At 41.4% G+C, this 21,791-nt stretch overlaps 2 protein-coding genes across 7 annotated transcripts in view; one reads left to right on the top strand and one right to left on the bottom strand.

Moving 5' to 3' along the window:
- The window catches only part of RAB8B (RAB8B, member RAS oncogene family), a 32,397-nt gene extending 22,625 nt beyond the window's left edge, over window positions 1-9,772 (bottom strand). For all 6 annotated transcript variants that reach the window (XR_008238186.1, XM_052807410.1, XM_052807406.1 and 3 more), the window contains exon 1: window positions 9,564-9,772. Coding sequence is in view for 5 of the 6 variants with exons in the window: in XM_052807410.1 (XP_052663370.1) it covers window positions 9,564-9,687 (124 nt within the window). In the remaining variant the exon portion in view is untranslated. The remainder of the gene's footprint in view (window positions 1-9,563) is intronic.
- A 7,158-nt stretch (window positions 9,773-16,930) lies between these two features.
- Window positions 16,931-21,514, top strand: RPS27L (ribosomal protein S27 like). The gene is made up of 4 exons (XM_052807599.1): window positions 16,931-16,990; window positions 17,313-17,421; window positions 19,789-19,899; window positions 20,990-21,514. Exons 1-4 carry the CDS (start codon window positions 16,985-16,987, stop codon window positions 21,016-21,018), a joined length of 255 nt encoding a protein of 84 aa, XP_052663559.1. The 5' UTR covers window positions 16,931-16,984; the 3' UTR covers window positions 21,019-21,514.
- The last annotated feature ends 277 nt before the right edge of the window (window positions 21,515-21,791 follow it).

Below are 21,791 nucleotides of genomic sequence, written 5' to 3'. Positions count from 1 at the left end.
TGACCAAATCCTTTTCTCTTTTGATTAGGTTAGTTTTCATCTGGGTGAGTTACATAATTCAGTTTACCATCATCTGTAATGACAACTGATGGCGTAACTTAGAGAATAGGTACACACAGGCACAGCTCTCCTCCTTTGAGTAGCAGACCATGGACTCCGATGAGCCAATCATTAAATTAAAGCCCTAGTGAATACAGAGCAAAAGGTGGCCCACAAATAGCTTGCAAGCAGCTCCAGTGTGGACCCTACACCATGACATCACCTGACCAGCTGCAGCTCTATGCTAGTACAGGAATTGCTCTGTATTTCACACTCCAGCTGTGACTAGATACGGAACAGAAACGGCTGCAACAATCTCTCAAGGACCCAGCCCCATACTCACTTAACCTGTAATGCAGCAATGGGAGATTTGTGCATCTGTCCTCTACTTTGAAGCTCTTCCTTCCCTCAGGTCTCTGGGATGTGCAGCACATGACTTTCTACTGCACAAGAAAAAACAACTTTGCCACATGTTTTAATGGGTAAGAACACCAGATTTTCCCATTTAGAAGGTGACTTAGGAATACAAATATTTGGTTATTCTTTCAGAAGCCCAGTGCTTAATATGAGATGACATGTGATTAGTCCTTATCAAAAGCATCATTTAACAGGTAAGACCAAAAAAATTGAAAGTGGAATGCTGCAAAACAGAAGATGATCCTGAATCTCCTGCCTGTAAATCAGATATGTTTGTAGATGTAGAAAACATGGAAAATGCTGTCTTTAACCAAGATAATTCTAACTGAATATTGCTGTTGGGGGGAGGGGGGGGGAAGCTCGCTTCATCCAAAAAAGTTAGCATCTTAAGCATCCAAAAGGTCGAAAAAATGCCTTATTAAAAAAATCCTATGTAACCAATGCTACCTTGCCACCATGATTTAAAGTTCATTGTTCACTATTCATGTACTATGCTTCAGTTGTGATGATGAGAACAGGCCAACAAGGTTAGGTTTGGTTTTGTTCAGTAATTTTGGTCCAGATGAACCTATATGACGGTCCAGTGAGAAATGGAGATGCCACTTCTTTTTCAAAAAGGCCTCTTAAAGTTTTCGGGCTCCCACTATTCTGAACTGGTTATTCAGACTGAAGAAATAAAGACTTTTGCGGGCCACACCATTCCATTGTCTGTTTACAACAGAAGAGCTACTACATGAAAAGCAAGCATACAGTATCCCAGAATTCACAAAGCAAAGGAAGAATTGGTAAGTCATTGATCACTTAGAAATAAAAAAAACAACCCTTGCATGGTACAAAAAAATGCACTTTGTATCTTCTATTCCAGCAGTACCTATGATAGGTACTGCATACATATCCCATCAGCTGCAGACTTAAGACAGGTATGGAAGACTTGATGAGAAGTTAGTATGTACAGTTAAATACTGCTATAGCCCAACTACTTGGGCTGCCAAGCACCTCCAGAGATTCAGGGATATCAAGATAGGATCAGAGGCAGAGGAAAAAAAAAGCTGAATTGGATAATGTTAGACAGAACAGGTATAAATTACACATGACCACTATAAAGATAGAAGTGATTAAAAAAGATGAGCAGTGATGAAGTTTTTGCAAGTTTTATAGGAATGCAGGAACACACCACTCATTAAACAGATGAGACTTCAGAGGGCACTTTCCTGCTAAAACTGGAAGGAAAAGTACATAGAATATGGGTATTGCCAGCAACATAAACACAGATAAAAACACCAAAAAAAAGCACATGTCAACAATGGTAGTAAGACAGTTCTTAGCTTTGTAACTGATACTCTGGCCAAAAGGATCTTGGTTATCTATGAAGATCAAAATGTATCACCCAGTAAAAATTATCTTTGTTAAGATAAATCATCTAATCTAGGAATTTCAGTTAGAGGCTGAAATATGGTCATGTTTTAGAAGCGTGTGTGTGAAGTACCTAGTGAGGCAGCAAAATCAGGCCAAAAGTCAAAGCAGAAGGTTTAAAGTTACTGAAGTTATTTTTAAAGATGGCACTCTCAGACTTTGGGAACATCATTTTTATCGGAGGCTTCTTTAAACCCATGTTTTTACATGGCAGTAAGTATGTGGGGGGTTTTTTTTTTTTTTGGCAAGTGAAGGACATGAGGGAGGAAGGGCTGCTTTATTTAACTTCTTATGTGAATGAAGAAATAGGCCTTTTTTGAAAGGCTTTTACTGCCTACATTAACAGGCAAAACCACATAACTCATTAACGAAAGCCATACTTAGTCTTTATGGCACATAACAGTTTTCTTTTCCTACATTATGTACAGTTCTTTTAATGGCCTCTTCCATCTCCTTTTCCTGTGTTGCATATTCAAAGTACTGCTCTCTAGTCACTTCTGCTAAGCCAGAAAAGTTCTCCCAGCCAGCAGCTACTCTGACTTACTGTATCTTCCGCCTTGCTTCCATGCTTGGGTTGACACAGATACCTTACTTCATCTTTAATCCCATCAAAACTCACACCACACAGACAAGATTTTTTTTTTTTTCAGTAAAGGAAAGCTATTTCTCTCTGGCAGATGAAAGAAAGGAGGATTGGGGGGGGGGGGCAGGCAGGGAGCAGTGTATGTATTCCCTGGCTGGCAGCCACTTTCGCTTTGCCCAATTTCTTAAACTCAACCTTTTCTTCCCGAGTTCCAGATTTGGTGCCAGACTCCTATTAGTGACCAGTCTGCTTTACACGTTCTTAGATGTTGCCATACATATAAGAGAATGCCACCAACATTCAGCATCAGTTTTTTTCTCTGGTACCCCAAGCAGTAGAGTCTGCACAGCAACAGCAAAACAGGTACAGATCATCTTCAACTTGGTCAACTGTTTGCTCTCCCTAGCAGAAGAGAAGTCTTCTGAAACATGCAGTACTTTACTTGCCTTTAAAACTACATACAATCTAATCAAAAGTGTCATAGCTTACATTTAAGAGGAAAGCTTACTGCAAACCACAAGATTAAACTGATACTACATGCAATTATTGGTCAAAAACCCTTTAAGAGGCAGTAAATTACATCCCACTGCAACCCCTGTTGGGACAGGAAGTTGCTGACTGTCATGCTTTAACCCCAGCCAGCAACTAAGCACCACGCAGCCACTCGCTCACCTCCCTCACAGTGGGATGGGGAGAAAATAATGGAAAAAAAAAAAAGTAAAACTCAGCGTTGAAATAAAGATAGTTTAATAGGATAGAAAGGAATAAAATTATAATGATGATAATAATAATAATAGAAGAATTGGAATATACAAAACAAGTGACGCACAATGCAATTGCTCACCACTCGCCTACCAATGCCCAGTTAGTTCCTGAGCAACGATCTGCCTCCCACCTTGGCCAACTCCCCCCAGTTTATATACTGGGCATGACGTCACATGGTATGGAATATCCCTTTGGCCACTTTGGGTCAGCTGCCCTGGCTGTGTCCCCTCCCAACTGCTTGTGCCCCTCCAGCTTTCTCGCTGGCTGGGCATGAGAAGCTGAAAAATCCTTGACTTTAGACTAAACATTACTTAGCAACAACTGCAAACATCAGTGTGTTATCAACATCCTTCTCATACTGAATCCAGGACATAACAGTATACCAGCTACTAGAAAGAAAATTAACTCTATCCCAGGAGAATAACTTAAGTTTTGAGTTGCAAATCCAGCAACTATGTGCCTCTGGATCAACTCTGCTTGTACAAGAGTCTTACACAGTGCAACTCCATTGAAGTTAGTATTATTCATAGTTTATTCACATTAGAAAAGGATCAGATCTATTTTACATATATCTACAGCCAGCTTGATGGACTAGGCACTTAAGCTACCATAACATCCGATTAAAGATAAAAAGCAATATAATACCCTCTGAATTACAAACAGACGCCTAATTTCTATCACAAAACGTGAAACCAAGCATCACTATAAATACTGCATGTATTCTTCATCACCTATTACAAATTTCAGGTAAACTCTGAAATTAGTCAGTTCAAGATGTATTTCTACTAAAAGGATGCCCTATTTCAGGAGGACTAGGAAAGCCTTCCAAAAAAGTAAATAAAAAATTCCCAAACAAAAGCTATACATCTTCAATACCTCTCTCAAAGCCTGTATCAATCAATCAATACATTTGTTCCTACATTCATTCAACGTTAGTCTGTGTTCTTAACTTTGCATTCAAACCAAGTCACAAAAGCAGCTCTAAGCTGCCCTCCTGTCACTCACATAACCAGATAACACATAACCAAGATAGAATTCCATCTGCCAATTAGGAATAGGCATAAAACAGTTAGACATCTGTCACACAGTTTCAGAGCAACATGCAGCAAGAAAGCTGCAACAGCTTTTTTTAATAAAAGCCAAACAATTTCACTTACATTGTTGGCCTGTTGTAGAATACAGTAGGGTAACACAATCTCATCAGCAGATGAAAATCAAAGTCCAAGATGTCTTTTGTTACCAGCTAGGTGTTAGTATCAAATTTAAGGTCACAGGAGACACAAACCTTAATGCTTTTAACCTACGACGCCTCCAACTACAACACCTTCTGATCAACATCAGGATAACATCTTGCTGACCACCCATCACATACCTTGAAAACGGAGTAATTCCTCCAGTTTCATATTTACCTCCATAATGCTGTCTGTCCCTATTCCAATGAAAACCCTTGACTTCCTTCTCACACTGTACTGAAGAGATACCCAAGTCCCAGATCCTACGAACCTTTAACATGCACTCCCATTCTGTAGACATGAATAATGGTGCCACCCGAGACACTTAAACTAGACTCAGTCACTTCAGTCTTACAATTCATTTATTATGATGACCATTAATAAAGTACTACTGACAACACCTTCCTGACTCTTCCCTCCCTTTGCTCATCTATCACTGATGTGTGTTTTCTTCTACAGCGCCTACCATCTGGAGAAGCCCAAAAGAAATTGATTGAATGAGGATAGGGAATGCTGAAGCTTAATGGGAGGGGAAAAAAAACCAACAAACCAACAACCAATCTTTTGTCTATCATACAAGTTAACTGTGGGGAAGAAGAGTAGAGATATTCAGTGAGGCATAATTTGACATGACTACACTAAAACAATTTCCATTACACATTATAGACATGGAAATTTCACTGCAAAAAGGAAGTTGATAATTTTGCTTGTCAAAGGATTTTCATCAAAGTGTTCAAAGGTCAGCATACATGTGCTTCATTGCCAGAGTAGTGTCCTATTTTGCAAGATGTAGACTAAGGAAAAGTTACTTCTGTAAAGTCAACAGATTGTTTCAACTCTCAGATACAGTACTATCTCATGTGGGCAACTTCCTGCCAAATGCTAATATCATCTTGGATTAAAAAAATAAGTAAGACAAATTTTGTTTCAGAGTCAGCAAGCCTTTGTACTAAGTCAGAAATGCTAAAAGATATGAGTTTACTCTCATAGAAACCAGTTTAAACAAAAAGTTGAAAGGAATGCAAAGAATAAACCTTATTATTTGGAATGATAAATCCAATCCAGTTTTACCAGACAGCACTACTTGAACAGCAAGTTAAGATACTTAGAGACTGCTAAATTAATGCTTCTTATTCTTGTATACCACACTGAAACTACTAGCAAAATGCACATGAGATACTCCAAGTTTTGCTTTAGGAGCTGTTGAAGTGTGAAAACGAGCTGACTCAACTGCAATTTACTTTCCGTGTAGAACTGTGCAAAAGCAGAAGTTTCCACTCAGGAAACAAACTAAACAACATTAACTTATGTAACACATTCCCACTGTAAAAAAAGTTTTATCCCATTTTGACAGTGAAAAGCTGATCCTCACAGCAGTATTATGACTTGTCAACCCTTTTAGAAATTTTCCAAACAGAGCCCTATATGAAAAATTTGAAGTTGCTGAAGGCCAAGAACCTGCCTTGCCTAAAGCTGCTGAAGGCCTATCTGTGTTTTCACACATTGAAACCACATCACTCAAAATAACCAAAAGGATCATCTGAGAGAAAGATTGCTGGTTCACTTCTTATAATGGGTAGCAAAGTTTGCTGAACATACTAGTTGTGCCAGGTAGTCAAGACAAAGACAGAAAGACTCTTGCGCCAAGAATCGCCCAAGAAAGAATAAAAAAGGTCTGATAAATTATAAATAAATACAGGCACTGCACTTTTACCCTACTTCTGATGCAACCGTACGCCACAGGACACCAGGCTGGAAGACCTTACTGTCTGAATCAGAACAGCCATCATTATAGCATGACCAAAGTCTTGAGGAGAAAAGTTGAAGGACCCTTTGCAACCCTCCAAGCAACCTACAAGGAGGTAGCCTTACAGGCATGTTTTGCATGACAGCAGAAGAGCAGAGCATCTGCAAAGTACAACACAAGTGTATCATGCAAAATGACAAAGTAACTACAATTCATTATTTACTCATTTCTATAATGCGAACATTGAGGCTAAGTAAAACAAATATTCTATAATAAAGCAGTATTTCCATATCCCCCTCCTACTTTCTTTTTTTCCTTTTGGAAAGTGTTTCCATTGCTCTGGTAACTGAAGTGTTGTGGTTTAACCCTGGTTAAACTACTAAACAACCAGAGGAGCGGGAAATTATAAGAAAGGTATTTTGTGGTTAGGCATGATGTGAGTCCTTTCATCATAGGAACAAAGTTTGCTTTAAGTTCTGGACATAGAATCTAAGAAAAAAAAGTTGAAACAGTTAAAAGTTTAACCCCATGTAGTTAAGAAAAACCTCTCAATGACTCACCTCATTCACAAATAGCATTTACATACATAAGGTTAAACAATAAAATTTGATGTCAAGACGTCAAGCATATGCCTTCTCAGACTTCTACAGTTAAACCAACCGTGATCTTGTTCGGAGAGAGACAGACCAGAGGAGAACTAGGGCACACTGAGGGCACATAATATTGTGGGTGCTAATTAAAATCACTGTGACTTGAACACACATTGTAACAGTAAGTACCATCATATTGCAGAATCCACCTTTTGGAGAACATATAAACAAAACAGCCTGGCAGCTGATACTTCAGGAAGACTCAGTGTACTCAATTAGGAATGCTAATCTGGAGACCTTAGAACTTCAACTGGCAGGGAGGCCTGTTTGGGAAAAGCACTGCATCCCTGCACGTCCCTCTGCAGCACAGGTTGGCTATGCTTTACCAGTCAAGGAAAAAAAAAAATCAGAATTGTTAAAAGTGGAATGCCCCTTAGCTCATCAGATGTATTAGCTATGATTGTAAAACTGACTAGTACTGAGCAGCCACCATGCACTCACAGAGAGCAAGCCAGAGCACGCGCCTCTTCAAGAACAAATAGATTACATCTACATGATTGACTTAAAAGTAATACAAGCAATACATGAGGAAGACTGAAAAAAACCCAAGTATTTTTATTTAAGCAGATGTCAGCACTTTATGAACAGTTTCACTATTTCCTGCACTGTCAACTTTCCTGTTTGTAGGTCCTTTGCTAAAAAATAAAAAGGACTGGAAGAAACAAATTACAAGAAGGAAAACATAACTGCGAAATCACAAATACTACCCACGGAATCAGAAGTATGCCTCAATTATTAGTAAGTTTCTTCAAGTTGAATAGTGCTGAAAATAAGACCCTTGTGAAAGCAAATACTATATTTACTGAATAAGGTAAGAAAAAACAGCATCACATTCACAATCCTCAAGACTTCAAAGTGAATCAGTGAGAAAAAGAAATATCAAGGGGCTAAGCAGCGCAACAAACATCAAGAAAATGGTTGGCAGACAGACGCACCCATTTATGTTAGCTATCTCTTTAAAAGTATAAAGAGATATTTTATATTTAGCACAATACCAATGTAGGCTTTTTTTTTTTTAAACTATACAACATTTATTAATGTTTATTAAGCCTTTTATTCTACCACAGATACAGCAAAATACCTTTTTAGGTAAAATGCTGCTTGGGCCTTGATCAGCTGGTGTTACTGATACAGCATTTTGAAAATGGTTGCAGAGAGAAAAGAAATGTGCCATTTTAATTCTGCAGAAATATTTTTTGAAATGCACAAAATCTGTTCTTAAAGCATTAGAAATGCCAGCCATACCTCATTTAGTCAATCGCATCTGCCTAAACAAAAATTTGTTTCTTCCCTGTGCACCAAGTTCAGCACAATAAAACGTCTGAAGAGGATACCGCATTTGGGTAACATAAAACAAGTTGCACATTACTCCACGTCATCTTTAAATCAATTTACTTCCAATAGAGTCTACTCATTCTCTTAGTCTTATTTTTCAAAGCCAGCATTAGTTTTGCCCTCCTAAATACTAGTAACCTCCACCACAGTTTACCCCTTCATCCTGAAGTGTGCTTCATTTTATTTTAAAAGTAACCTCAACTACGAATAGCTAACCATAAATCTCAAGTTTTGTCAGACTGAGATTTCAGTTCAGCAATACCTCAGTGAAGAACATGAAAATTTTGCTTACGTTTAGTTCAGCAGAAAGTTATTTTAAGATCGACAAATCTTACGGAAACGTAAGTCACAGCAGTCTGTTTTGATATATCACATCTCATTATCATTAAAAGGCATTCCTTGAGCTTTAGAAACCCCTTTTCACCCCCAAATTTATAACCAAACTCAACTCTTGTCAAGCAGGTTCCTCTATCTAGTCACTAAGGGGCTTCTAACTCCAGTCAACGAAGGAGCTTGAACAGAACTACTCCAAATCTCAAAAGCGTGAGCTACACGTACACGAATACGCACACGCGTTTCGAGGAGTTGAGAACAGAATTAAAACTATCTGCCGAGAGCGGTTTGGTCACTGTCACTACGCAGCCTAGCAAGAACCACGGTTAGCTTCAGCAGCCCAAGCCCCCTTCCACTTCCTGAAAATTTACATCTAAACATGAACCGAAGCACAACGGAAGAGCAATAAAAAAACGACAGAAAGATCATCCTGTAACTCAGCCAGCGCCAGCGTTCTGGATTTTGCCTAGGACTCGGTACTGACGCAGCCCCGCGCCCGCCTTTCCTCGGGCAGCCCCACGGAAACATCCTTTCCGCGACCAGCAGAAACAACAGGCGAGCGGCCCAAGGGCCGAGGCCGAGCCAACTGTTGCTGCCGCCGGGGCACAGGGAGGCGCCGGGGCCGCTGGAGGACCGCCTCGCACCCTGCGGGTCCCTGGCAGGAGCCGCGGCACCCAGCCGCCCTCCGCCCCGGGGCCCCCGACGACTCCCCCCCTCCCCCCGCCTCCGCGGGAACGGCGCTCCCCAGCGCGGGCGGGCTGGGCTCCCGCTCCCGCTCCCCCCCGCGGCGGCCGGGGCACGGCGGCGGCGGCGCCCCGGCGCCTCCTCCCGCACGGGGCCCGTAACGGCCGCGGGGCTCCCGCCCACTCCCGCGCAGCGGCCACGCACGGGCCGCCCAGCGCGGCCCCAGCCCCGGGCGGCGAGACGGGCGGCGTCCCTCCCTCCCTCCCTCCCGGCGGCTCCGCTCCCGGCGGGAGGGCCCCGGCCAGGACACCTCTCGCCCCCCCCCCCCGGGAGGGCGGCGGCCGGCCGCGGCCGCGTCCCCTCACCGATAGTGGAGATGAAGGTGGTGTTGAAGGCGTCCTCGCTGAAGCGGAAGAGCAGGCAGGTCTTGCCCACGCCCGAGTCCCCGATCAGCAGCAGCTTGAACAGATAGTCGTAGGTCTTCGCCATCTTCCCTCGGCCTCCGGCTCGCCGCCGCCGCAGCAGCAGCAGCAGCAGCAAAAGGGGGAGGGCGGGAGGGAGCAAAGCACCGCCCCAGCCCGGCGCCCACTGACGGGACGCGGCACCGCCTGCCTCACGGCGCGACGGAAGCGCCCCGGGACCGACGGGAGATGTAGTCCCACAGCGGCCCCGCGCGGTTGTTCGCTCCGCTCCCGCCGGCGGCAGGGCCGCGGTCTCTTCCAGCTCGGAGCCTTTAACGGGAAGGCTCTGGCAGCCGCCGCCGCCGCTCCGGCCCCGCCGGCCCGCACGGGCGAGAGCGGCCAGCCCCGCGTCCGCCTTCCCTTTCCCAGCCCGGCTGGAGGGCCCTGCAGGCACTCCGCCAGACGCTTCTCCGCGCATTTCCACGTGAAACGTGGGCGTAATTCTTGAGGTTGAGTTTCAAAAACCTACGCGTAGTGACGCCAAGGAAGTCGGCGCTCAAACCGTGAGGTCCGAGACTTTGTGTTCTTGGTGCTCAAATGGCAGTGGGTGCACGAGTTCTCTACCTAGAAACACAGGCATCCAGAATTTAATGACACTTGGAGAACTGCTATCGCTGAGCAATTGGATGGCCACATTCTACAAGGGACTGGCCTAGATTCTTGGAAACTAGCTAGATTTGTAAAGGGAGTCATGTATTTTATCTGGTCAAGTGACACAATAAATAATGGCATAATGCTGCACGTCACCAATAAGCACAGGTGAAATGTGTGTGTGTGGCCTCAAATGTTTACGTGTGGCTTTGGGAGCGTCAGGTAAGGAAGAAACTGTTGTTCGCACAACAGAATAACTATTTTCACACAGTCTCAAGCAGCACTAAAAACGTAGGTATTCTAGAACAACGTGTGGCTATTCTAGAGTACTTCGATAAACACTTTTCCCTATCTTTTTCCACTGATAATTATCTCTTGGTGTGAGGCTGCCTCATTATGGATTCATTATGCTGGGTTCCCCACAGGATGCCACAAGGCACTATAAAAATAAATAGCATTACTGAAACACTTTAAAATGACAGCGAAGAGCTATTGCTTTAATTTAATTTAAAAACTGTAGCCTTTAGACAAGCTATAAACAGAAATCTAACACTATACATCACTACAACAGTTCTCACTTCCCTCTTAGGAAAACAAAGGAAAAAGAGCCGTTTTCCCCAAATCATCCATTAAGGGATTGTCATCCTGAGCCACCAGCTTTCTTTTCAGGTCCCTCCAGGCTTCCCCTCACCTCCGTGCAGGAATGGCCCTTTGGCACCCGCTGGCCAGGGCACTGCTCCTGCTAGTCACCCAGCGGGGCATCGTGCTCAACAGCTGCCTGGAGTAAGGCAGGAGTGAGGTGCAGCGTTAGGAGGCCCTGACGGCCCCTGTGATTTCTCCTTAGCTGCGTTTCAAGCACTCTCTAAATGGGATTGAGGGGTGCAAATGTGATTCAACCGCCTAACGGCAGTCCAGAGCTACCTGCTCGTAAGTGTCTCCCATCTGCAGGCAGATCTACTAGTTATAACGCAGCCTACAACAATAAAAGATCCATTCTCACTTTTTTGGGGTGTTAATTTGGCAAATATATATGCCGAGTTCTATACAGAATCAAACAAATTTAGTTTTGAATATTAAAGCTCTGTCATACATGGTGAGCCTCCGTATTCCAAGCACACAAAAAATCACTCCATGACATTAACCTGCAATTGGACGGGGTGAAATAGGGCTAAACTGGCCTAATGCCTGGCTACTGCTGTATTTGTGCAAACTGCTCTGAGGAATCACTCCAAACAATTACCTTCAGCCATTATAAACCTTGCAAAAGCAAAAGCTATTCTGCTCCTAGTTATTCCAAATCTTCCTTGTTAAGGGTCTCAGTTTGGTGGTGTTCCTGGCCAATATATGTTCATGACAACAAACCATCAAAAATCCAATGACAGATCTGCTGTAAATCTCTGTACAAGGTGAATTCAGTAAGAGCCTGTCATGAATGCTAATCTAACTTCCAGCGAATTGTATTAAACTCTGATTTTATATCATAGATGCTGTGTTGTGATTCAAGTAAAAAATGTCATTGTTTGTTTCATTGAGACCTCTGGGAGACCAGGATATCATCTGATAGAGCAGAGTCAAGGCAGCAAAACAAGGGTGGGGGGAATTGCCGGTTCTTTTTTTTTTTTTTTTAACACACTTGGAGACCTCTGCCCAGTTCAGGGTGGAATTTGGAAACATGGCTGCTTGGTTCATTTTTGTACTGTATAATTAGCAGTTGAGCGGTTTAGATGTTAAGATGGGTTGTTACGATACTTATTACAAGATTTAAGTTTATAAATGATAATGGCAACCTGGCACTGAAGCAGTCAAGCCAAATTGGTTAATTATTTCAGACTAGCATGAATAATCAGATTATAGGAAACTGCAAATGAAAAACTAATCTCTGAAACATTTCCCTGTATCTGTATTTTCAGAGACATGAGTTGCTATGTACTGTAATTATGGCCATACTACACAAGATTACTACACAATCGTATTTCAGCATTGAAGAGAGTAATTTTGGGGTTAATATTCACTCTTCAGTTTTATGGAACAAATAGGCTTCCATATGTCTCTGGAGCAATATGTTTGCGATCGCCATCTGTTACTCAAGAGTAGTTTTATAGAAAAATAATGCAAATTACTTCTCTCTTTAATTACACTAGTGCTTTGCAATATTGCATTCTGTTCTGATTTGGAAAAGTGCCAGTTTGCCAGATTCATGGGACAGATGTTTACTTAACCATGAACTTTAAAAACAAGATATAAAAATTAAGAGTTACATTTTTTAATTTTCTAGAATATAGAAAAACTGTAATTGTAAAATTGCATACCTTGCAATATGTTAGTAAAACTTTAAGGAGCACTATTAAAGCTGTTAAGGCTCAATAACCAAGCTGCTACGATACCTGTTCCATGAAAATACTTTGAAGCCCAGTCCTTGTTATTGCACTAAATTGGAAAAGGCAACATTTGGTTTATATTGCATTACAGTCAAATAGATCAACTACAATTAAACATTTCATTTTTTTCTGACATGGGAGAACCACTGAGGGGAACACTGAACATATAGGAAATAGAAAATGTTTGATACTATGGCTTACCTTTTGTCACTATATAAAAGCAGATCGCACCATAACAGCATGATGCTGATTTGTACATTTCAAAAAAGCAGAATCTTAAAACCTTTTACAACCACTAAATGACTGCCCTAACAGTTTTGTCTGAATACCACTGTTGAAGCTCATCCAATAAACAGCTGTTGAGTCCCAACCAAGATACGGCAGAATTCCATTAGTCACTGAGGTGTATGTAAAGCACATCTGTTAAAGCACTCGGTTTAAGAAAGGCACTAATATGCATAGCAAAACACAATTACTCCCTCTATTCATATGCAATAAATTCAACAATCTTTACATACACATTAAAAAAACCCAGAAAATACTTGTGACTCGTTTACCAACACCTACATTTTTAAGAAAAAAACAGATTACATTGCTACTTCATTCCCATTCTCATTTTTACTTTCTCAAATGATAGACATCATCATTACTTCTAGCTTTCAAAAATCCTTTTTTCCCTTCAGTTCAAGGGTGAGACTGGTTAAGCAAAAAGAGAACTGTGTAAAAATCTGTCTTTAATTAAGCTCTTCTGTTCAATGCATAAAAAATTGTAGGAAATTCTACATCTTAATTGTTTAAGTACAACATTTCAAAAAACCAGTAGAGTTTAAAACATGTTGGTAGAACCAGGATCCTGTTATTTTGGCACTAACTGGAATCCACAGGTCCAAGTCCTACAAAAGATAATCTTATGAGGCAGACTTGCCCCGAATGCCACCTAACTGGAAATCATTAAGATGAGCTTTGCCCCTTAGCTTTTGGACTCTGCTAGCTAATATAATAATATTTTTGATGCGTATCTTTAACCACTCTGGTTTTGGCAAGATGCCTCTGCAATTTATTACTGTTTGATGACCATCATGTGACACTCCTTTAAAAAAAGTCACTTACTCCCCAGTTCCAGTAAATAAGTCTTTCACTGCAGGTAGATACTTCTATGCTCATTCTACACTTTGTCTTACTGCGTTTGATACGTCAGTATGTCCTGCTTTTAAGTCCTAGTTTTAAGAAGATCAATGCATAGGTTTAATTTTTTTTGGTCTTTACAAAGAACAGTACTCTCCTTTACTCTAGTGATCTAAATGTATGAATTTTCCATATGTCTATGCTGCAGAACTTTATATAGAAGAGTTTAAATCAAGCCATTATTGGAAAAAAATTACTTAAAGTATGTACAGTTCAATTCCAGAAGGGAAAAGCCCTGTAAGACTTATCTGTAAGTTCCATTAATTTCAAGGTTTGCTATTACAGTAGTGCTAAAGTGGACCTTCTTCAAGTTCCAGTGCTAATCTGAACTATCTCAGCATAAGCGTATTTAAACCATATGACTACATGCCATGGTTTATACCATTAGTTTATAATCAATTAAAATTGTAATACTTAATTCTGCAGTACGGTCAAAACCACAGGCGGACTGCGTTCCAGATCAAACATACCACTTGAAGTGAACCTACTTATTTTGAGTGCAGCTTAGAGCTGGTTAGTGTGTGGAAATATAAATGGTCTTAATGATTGTACTACAGAGATACCCATCCACATCTTAGTATTCTAGACAAACCACTATAAGCATCATTAGGGTGAATTTGTTTTTTTTAAATCAGTCAATACTCACTTCCTCAGTGACCACAGTCAGTTTAAACAAGGTTTTGTAGTACCCCCCCCCCAAAAGCCTGTATTCTCACAACATCAGATAGCATATCCTAAGGACCCACCCAAACTCAGCTGCAGAAGGCCACAAACGGAGCAGAACAGAGTAGCTCTGCTTTCCTCCTTGCTGTACCAGCCCGGCAGGAGACCACCGCAATGCATGTCATCAGAGACATAGATTCAGCTTTTAAACAGCAAGAGACTGCCACTCGCAATGCAGAAAGAAAAAAAATCATTATGTTGTTTTTAAACATCTTCAGATCAGCTTTTGGAAATTTTCTGTTGTCGTTTTAGCACACAGATAATGTTTCTTGTTCTTTTCTTTTAAATGAGATCAAAGTCTTTGTTTGCTGGGAGAAGGCTAGAAAGGGGAAGTAATTCTCTTAGACCTGAATCTCTCTCTGTCTCTGTAAGCCACGCCACTGTGGTACAGACTGCATTTCTCTCCTCATTTACTCACAACGTAAAATCAGTGCTGTGTTTCTGTTTCCTAAAGAGTATACTTCAAAAAAAGCTTCAATCATAAGATTGAAGGTAATGCATTAGAATTGACTCATTCAGCAGGTCACTGAACTACAAGCAGTTATGAGAAGGAAATGAATCTCCAAGTAAAACCAAAATAGAGAACCAAACAGAGGAATGTGTCCAAAATACATCCTGTTTTCAGATCATCCTGTGTGCCCCTCCTTCCACAGAAACCAATTTTTAATGTAAACTCTGGCGTCTTCCTCAAGCACCAGAGGCTCCTTGCAGGAAAGACATTTAAGAAGGGAAAGATAGGAGGAAGAGGTGACGGAGGACAGCACTTTAGAAGTTCTGGTTTTTTGTCGGTGGTGCTTTACATATTGTGAAGGTATTTTCTTTAAACAGAGAAAAAAGCAATTCTCCTTCAGATTCTGAATCAACAGGCTTAACAGATTCTCCCCTTTCCCGTCTGCTTGCAGGTAAATAACATACATTTGAAAAAGACTGAAAGGTAGTAGGAACAGCTAAGACTCAAGAACTGACTGCACTGATAACTGGTTTATGTTCCCAGCTTCACAGGACAGCATACAGAGGAAAAGTATCAGTCAGAGCCTTTCATATCAAATTCCTCCTGATATAACAACACATACTTCCAAAATACCTCTATTTGTGTGTCATCACCACTCCAGCGCATAAGGAAAAACGGCTAACGTACCGTTACGATGTTACAAGACAATAGTTGTGATGCTGAGAAGAGGAAAACCAATATAATGGCTTGGAGCGCTACAGTACATGGGTCTATTCTTGCAGAATAATGTAGGGCTCTGGAGTGGGAAGAAAATATTTTGAAAGTTGTGTACAGAGTCAGCACTGGAGAGGCCATCCCAGCTTTGAGAATATTGTTGTCAAAGATAGATATGCCTCTATAAAACTTAGGTCTTCGCTTGTGCTCGTGGCAAACTTTTAAAATAATTTCTGCTAAATGCCTCAGTTCTCTTTTCAAAAAGGATGTGGCTCAACACGCTGCCCATTGTACATTTTGGAAGACTTTTCACACTAAGCAATTTTCATAAGGTCTATTTGTGCCACTTACTGGACTTCCAGTGAATTACACTTTTAAATGTTCTGGGTTTGATTAAATTAAATCCGAGTTTTTAGAGATTATATTTGTGATTATTTTTATTGACTTACGGAAAAAAACACTCAACCTCTTGCTAAAAAGGTTCATGAAAAATGTTTTTTTTTTCAATCCCGCTATCTGCAATATTTTTATCTCTTATAGGTTCTCTGAATTGGTTTAAACGCATAAATGATGACTAAGAGAAATTCTTCTGCATTTTTCCCATTTTGACTGGGTTGGGAAACTGCAAAAGAACACGCACACAGGTACAATTTCACGCAATGTGTCGTTTAGCGTGAAACGACGCAGGAGCGCCGATTTAGTCAGCATCTAACGTAAAAGTAGACGGGACTTCTGGATTCCATTTACGACCTGAAAACCCCCGTGCCGTCTCTTAATCTGTCAGAGGGAAACACGAGGAGGTTTTTTGCACGGAGGACCGCAGTCCTGTGGAGACTCTCTCTTTCTCGGGGCTTCATCAGTGTGGAACGCCAGCGACCGCGCGCCTCGCGCTGCTGCCCTGCCCCGAAGCCCTGCCGCGGACACCACGAAAGCTCTCACGCTGCTTCCTCCCGTGCCGTGCCGTCGCGCCCGAGAAAGCACCAGCAGCAGCAGCAGCAGCACCAGCAGCCGCCGCCGCCTCGCTGCCAGCTCGTACAAAAACCCTCCTCGAAAACCACCACCACCACCGCCGCCCTCCCCTCCCGTCCCGTCCGGCCCGCCCCGCACCATAGACCCGAGTCCGCCGGGCAGCCCAGAGCAGCTCCGGCTCCGCGCCGCTGCCCTCGCACCCGCCGGAAGCGCGCGGGGAAGGGGCGGGCCGGGCCGGGCCGGCGGTGGCAGCAGCAGGCGCAGGCGCAGCCGCAGCAGCGGCCGCAGCCGCAGGGTGCCGCGCGGAGGCAGACATGCCCGTGAGTTGTTTACCAGCGCCGGCCGCGCCTTTCCGCGGGGCAGAGACCGGGCCGGCGGCCGAGGGTCTGTCCCCGTGGGGCCGCTCCCGGGTGACACCTGCCCGCGGGCCTCCTCGGGACGGAGCGCGGGCGTGTGTACCGCGTGAGAGGAGCCACCCCGGTACCGCGGCCTGCGGGGGCGGCGGCGGGGGGAGCGGCGCGGAGCGGAGCGGCGCGGAGGCTGCGGGCCTGCTCGGGACCAGACTGAAGGCGGCGTCCGGTCTGTCCCGGTAGCCCGAGGGGTGTTTAACATGCAGTGCGTTTTCCCTCTTGCCCTACCCAGCTGGCTAAAGATCTAGTGCATCCTTCCTTGGAGGATGAGAAGAGAAAGCACAAAAAGAAACGTCTTGTGCAGAGCCCAAACTCCTACTTCATGGATGTAAAGTGTCCAGGTAAGTATTTAAAATGTGTGTGTCTTGTAGAAGGAACGAAACTAATCTCGGATGCGGTTCGTCTTCATAAAAGGTCTGATTTTTTTTTTCAAATCTTTTTTTTAAACCACATTTAGATTATCTGTTCTGTAGAAAAAAAAAGTCTGTATATTGCTTTGGGGTTTTTTTAACAATAAAAGTGTTTTCAACCTTTTTCAAAAGTTAATTTAAACAGTCAGCTTTCTATTTTCTTTTCTGGACGTCTGGCATGAGATTTTTTCGTTGTTTTTTTTTCCTTTATGAAATCCTGGCAAGTAGGGAAAAAACAAAACCCCCAGATACACACGTATAAGAAGCGAGATGAAATGGATGCTTTAAAGCATCCATGGCACAAGTTTAAAATAGAAGACAACATTGTTTTTCTCCTTTTGTAAGTTGATTGATTCTAGAAGAGGAACGAGAAAAACGTCACAAGGATATATGCAGGCATACTGGGACTTTACATAGAAAGTAAAACATACACAACTGCCTTTTTCATACGTTGCTGTTAAGAAGTAAGCTGCCATCCAGCTCACATATACAGGGGTTGTATTTAAGGTGTTGCCTGTGTCTGCTTTTCACAGATCTTCATTACTTTGGCTCAGAAACATCTGTATAACTAAACTTCTCTTTTATAAACTAAACCATGGGATTTTCTAGCACAATTACAGGAGTATGCTCTACCAGTGAACAGCTTCTTTGATCAGCACAAGTACGTCCATATCGAGGCACAGAAACTGTCAAGTGTGGTAACTTACCTCCTAGAAACGACTGCAGTATAAGAAGATTATAGCAGTAAGAAAACAAATAGACTTACTTACAATAATGATCATCCTGACTAGAAGCAGGGAATTGTTGGTGTATTCAGGTTTTCTTATCTTATTCTTTCTTAGTAGCTTAGATTCCTAAGAAGCTCTGAGATATTGTTTTCCATCTAAAAGTGAAGTAAATTAATTAAAACTGTTTGAAAGTAGTGTAGTTACTTTTAAAAAATACATGGTTGAAGGCTAAGCCACTTTTTTTTTTTTTAAACTTTCTTCAAACCAGTGTACATGCATGCATATACAAAGATAAAGTTAGTGTCAACATAAGCCCATAGGTCATTGGTTATCTTCATTATTGTTGGATTAATTGGTTATTGAGTTTGAGGGATATATAGACCAAAGCAGGAGAGCTTCAATAGTGACAAAGTCCTAAGCATGAGGCACTGAAAATATCAGAGGGCTTATGCATCATTCAGTGGTGTTGGATGTTGCTACCTAGTTACTGAAACAGATTGGGTTTGTTCCCCTGCAAAATCCACAGTTAAAAACTCATCAACATGGAAATTCACATTCATGGGGCAAAACCAACATTTGCTATGGTTAAATTTTAGCTGCTGGCAGTTTTTTGCAAACAAAGATTTGTGTAGTTACTATTTGTGATTTAAACAAAGCAGAAATCTGTTATTCTGTCTAATAGGAGTTCTCTCTACCAACCAGTTCTCTTGTCAGACAGCTTTCTGAGAACCTTCCTCACTAACATATATTCTGTCTTATCTTTCTGGTCCACACATGCTGAAAATGGAATCTATGCTTACTTTTATCTATTTGTCTATTTTCTATATCCACATCTAGATTAAATCCGTTACAAGTTTTCTCTCTCCAAAAATTCCTCTTGGCTAATTAAAAACACTCTACAGAGGAAAAAATGAAAGCAGTGAAAATCCCTTTGTCTAACCCATGCGTAAAAGTGATTTCGTTCTTTCTTAATCATAGAATTTCGAAGTTGTAGACAAAGTGTGGCTGATGCCTCTGCTTGCATCTGGAATTAGTGAAGTTATTCTGTGCAAGTCTTCTCGTTTAAATATGCTGCTAGCTTTGTAGAATGCAGCCAAGCACATGCCTTATGTGTACCAATTATTAAACAGAAAGCAAACACAGATTTGAACAGCAGTGTTTATATTCACAGCTGCCAGACTTTGTCAACAGCAATGTTCTACTATTACAAGTTAAATATTTCCCTAGCTAGATGGGCTCTTCTATTCAGCAGAGGTGGCTAGTCTAGAACTCCTTGACTTTTTTGCAGGAGACATACTACAGGCAAATCAGGGCCTGTCAGCCATCAGGCTGTGTTGATTTTCATACGGGGAGTCATAACAGTTTCAGTTAACTAACTTGCTTTCATATGCATGTTAGTAAAAGCAAGTACTTCAGACCACAGTAACCATGTTTTGTTTTACTTGGTATGCTGTGTAATGAAATATAGATCTATTTTTGGACAAGTGTAGAGCATCTGACTCAATTACACATACAATAAAAAGTCATGCTAGAAATACTCAATGGAAAGTTTAATAATGCTGTTTTCCAGGATGCTACAAGATCACCACCGTATTCAGCCACGCTCAGACAGTAGTTCTGTGTGTAGGTTGCTCAACTGTCCTGTGTCAGCCTACTGGGGGGAAAGCCAGGCTCACTGAAGGTAAGGGGCAACGTTTAGCAGCCTAAATATTCCACTTACATAAATGCATTTATGTATTTAGAGCCTGCAAAAATTTTAGCTTTTATTTCGAAAACTTATATTGGAATGCTTATTTTGCAAATTGCTTAGCGTTGGCTAGTAAAAATGTTAATGGGCCCCGAATTGCAAATTTTTCTTCAGATTCTTGCTTTTAAATGGCTATACAGATATGCCAGGCAGTTAAGCAGCTACATTGTGATCAAACACACTTGGATTTTAGGTGCTTTGATTGGTCATCTCCTTTAGCCTATCTGTAATAAATACTGCTTATTTAGTTCTGAGCTAAGTTTAGAGCATTAAAAAGCACCATTAAAGGAGTAGGGTACTTTTGCCAGGCTAAAGCAATTCTGTGCCACTGCCAGTCAGTGGTGGCTTGCCTGTTTGTTTTTAAACAGTAGTACTGTAAGGCAGTTCCCTGGCTCATGTTACTTAATCAAAATTTGTTTTGTATAAATTATATGGGAACAAATAACCACTGATAATTATCTACAGCTAACTGGTATAGCACCAGTATCTTGAAATGCAATCCAGTCTCGGGGGTATATGAAAAACACTGGAAACACTTGAGGGTTTAAAAAAAAAATTAAAGAATAAGTCCAGATTTTATTCATGTTTTGTTTAAAGGATAAAAGGTAAATATTTATGCAAATTACATATAGCAGTGCTTATACCATGTGCTGCTATCCGGATGTAGTTTATATGAGGACAGAATACCTGAAGTAAGGCTGTTCAGCAGTTGAAAAGGGATCAACACTCCTAGCAGCTTTTTCAGTTTGGGGTTTGTATCACTAAGGGATGGAACAGTAGACTGAAATTTTAAAAGGCATCTGGAAGAAAAGAAATAGTACAACTTAGCCGTATTTTAAGATGAATTACATGACAGCCGTGTTTTCTGCTTGAGTTAGAGAAGACTCAAAGCGCTAAGTCTTCACCCTGTGGTACATGAAATTTAAATTTATTGCATGAGTTTTCCTACTTAAGTTGGGTGGGCAGTTTTCCAAGGCAGTCTTAACAGTTTGAGGACTGTCCATATCATGTGATTTCTTTACAGGCTGTTCATTTAGAAGAAAGCAACACTGAACACTTCAGCATGTGGTTTTGGATCTGTGTTCCTGAAAGCCTTACCAGTTTAAAAATGCCTGTTAATACAACAATGTAATTATGATTGATTTTGTAAAAATTACATGCTACTGGTGACTAATGAGCTGGAATCTCTTTTTCAATAGATGATCTGAAGTGCAAGTTTTTCCTGCAAGTTTGCAGACAACTGAGCTCTATTTTTATAATTTTACTTTTAAGCAGTGTATTGTTAATTGGGTGGTGTCATTTAATAATAAAAACCTTGGACTTGCTGTATCTTTCCCCTCATTAATCATCAACTACAGCACTGTAAGGCATATGGTGACAGAAACTGCTGTAAGAATGCATTTTGTATACTTTATTACTGCGGTTACCCTAACTGTAAGGGTTGCAAAGGCTAGATAGATTAAAAATGGCTCATTTGCTTTCAACATCGATTGCTTTAGTCCCTTTATGGTGTTGAGTAATGTGGTGATAAATAAAAATATAAAAGTTACTCACTTACTTATGTTCAGCTGTTTTTCTGGAATGCATGGTTTTTCCCTTGCTGTAATCTGGTCTCGAAACTGCATTTGGTATTCTGTACTAAGATTTCTATACCAAAAAAACCAAAAAAAGGAGTCTTCTGCAAAACACTGAAAACATTCAGTATAGAGAAGGCATGTGGTATATAAGCAACAGTAAGTCAGCAAACTACACGAACAACTGTGAATGGTATCCAGTCATTAAAAAAACTAGTACAGCAAAAGCATGCATATTGTCAGTATCAAATA

The sequence above is a fragment of the Harpia harpyja genome, chromosome 14 (assembly GCF_026419915.1).
Source record: "Harpia harpyja isolate bHarHar1 chromosome 14, bHarHar1 primary haplotype, whole genome shotgun sequence".
Classification (NCBI taxonomy): domain Eukaryota; kingdom Metazoa; phylum Chordata; class Aves; order Accipitriformes; family Accipitridae; genus Harpia; species Harpia harpyja.
Note: the sequence above shows the minus strand (reverse complement) of the source record. Positions and strands in the feature narration are given on the sequence as shown.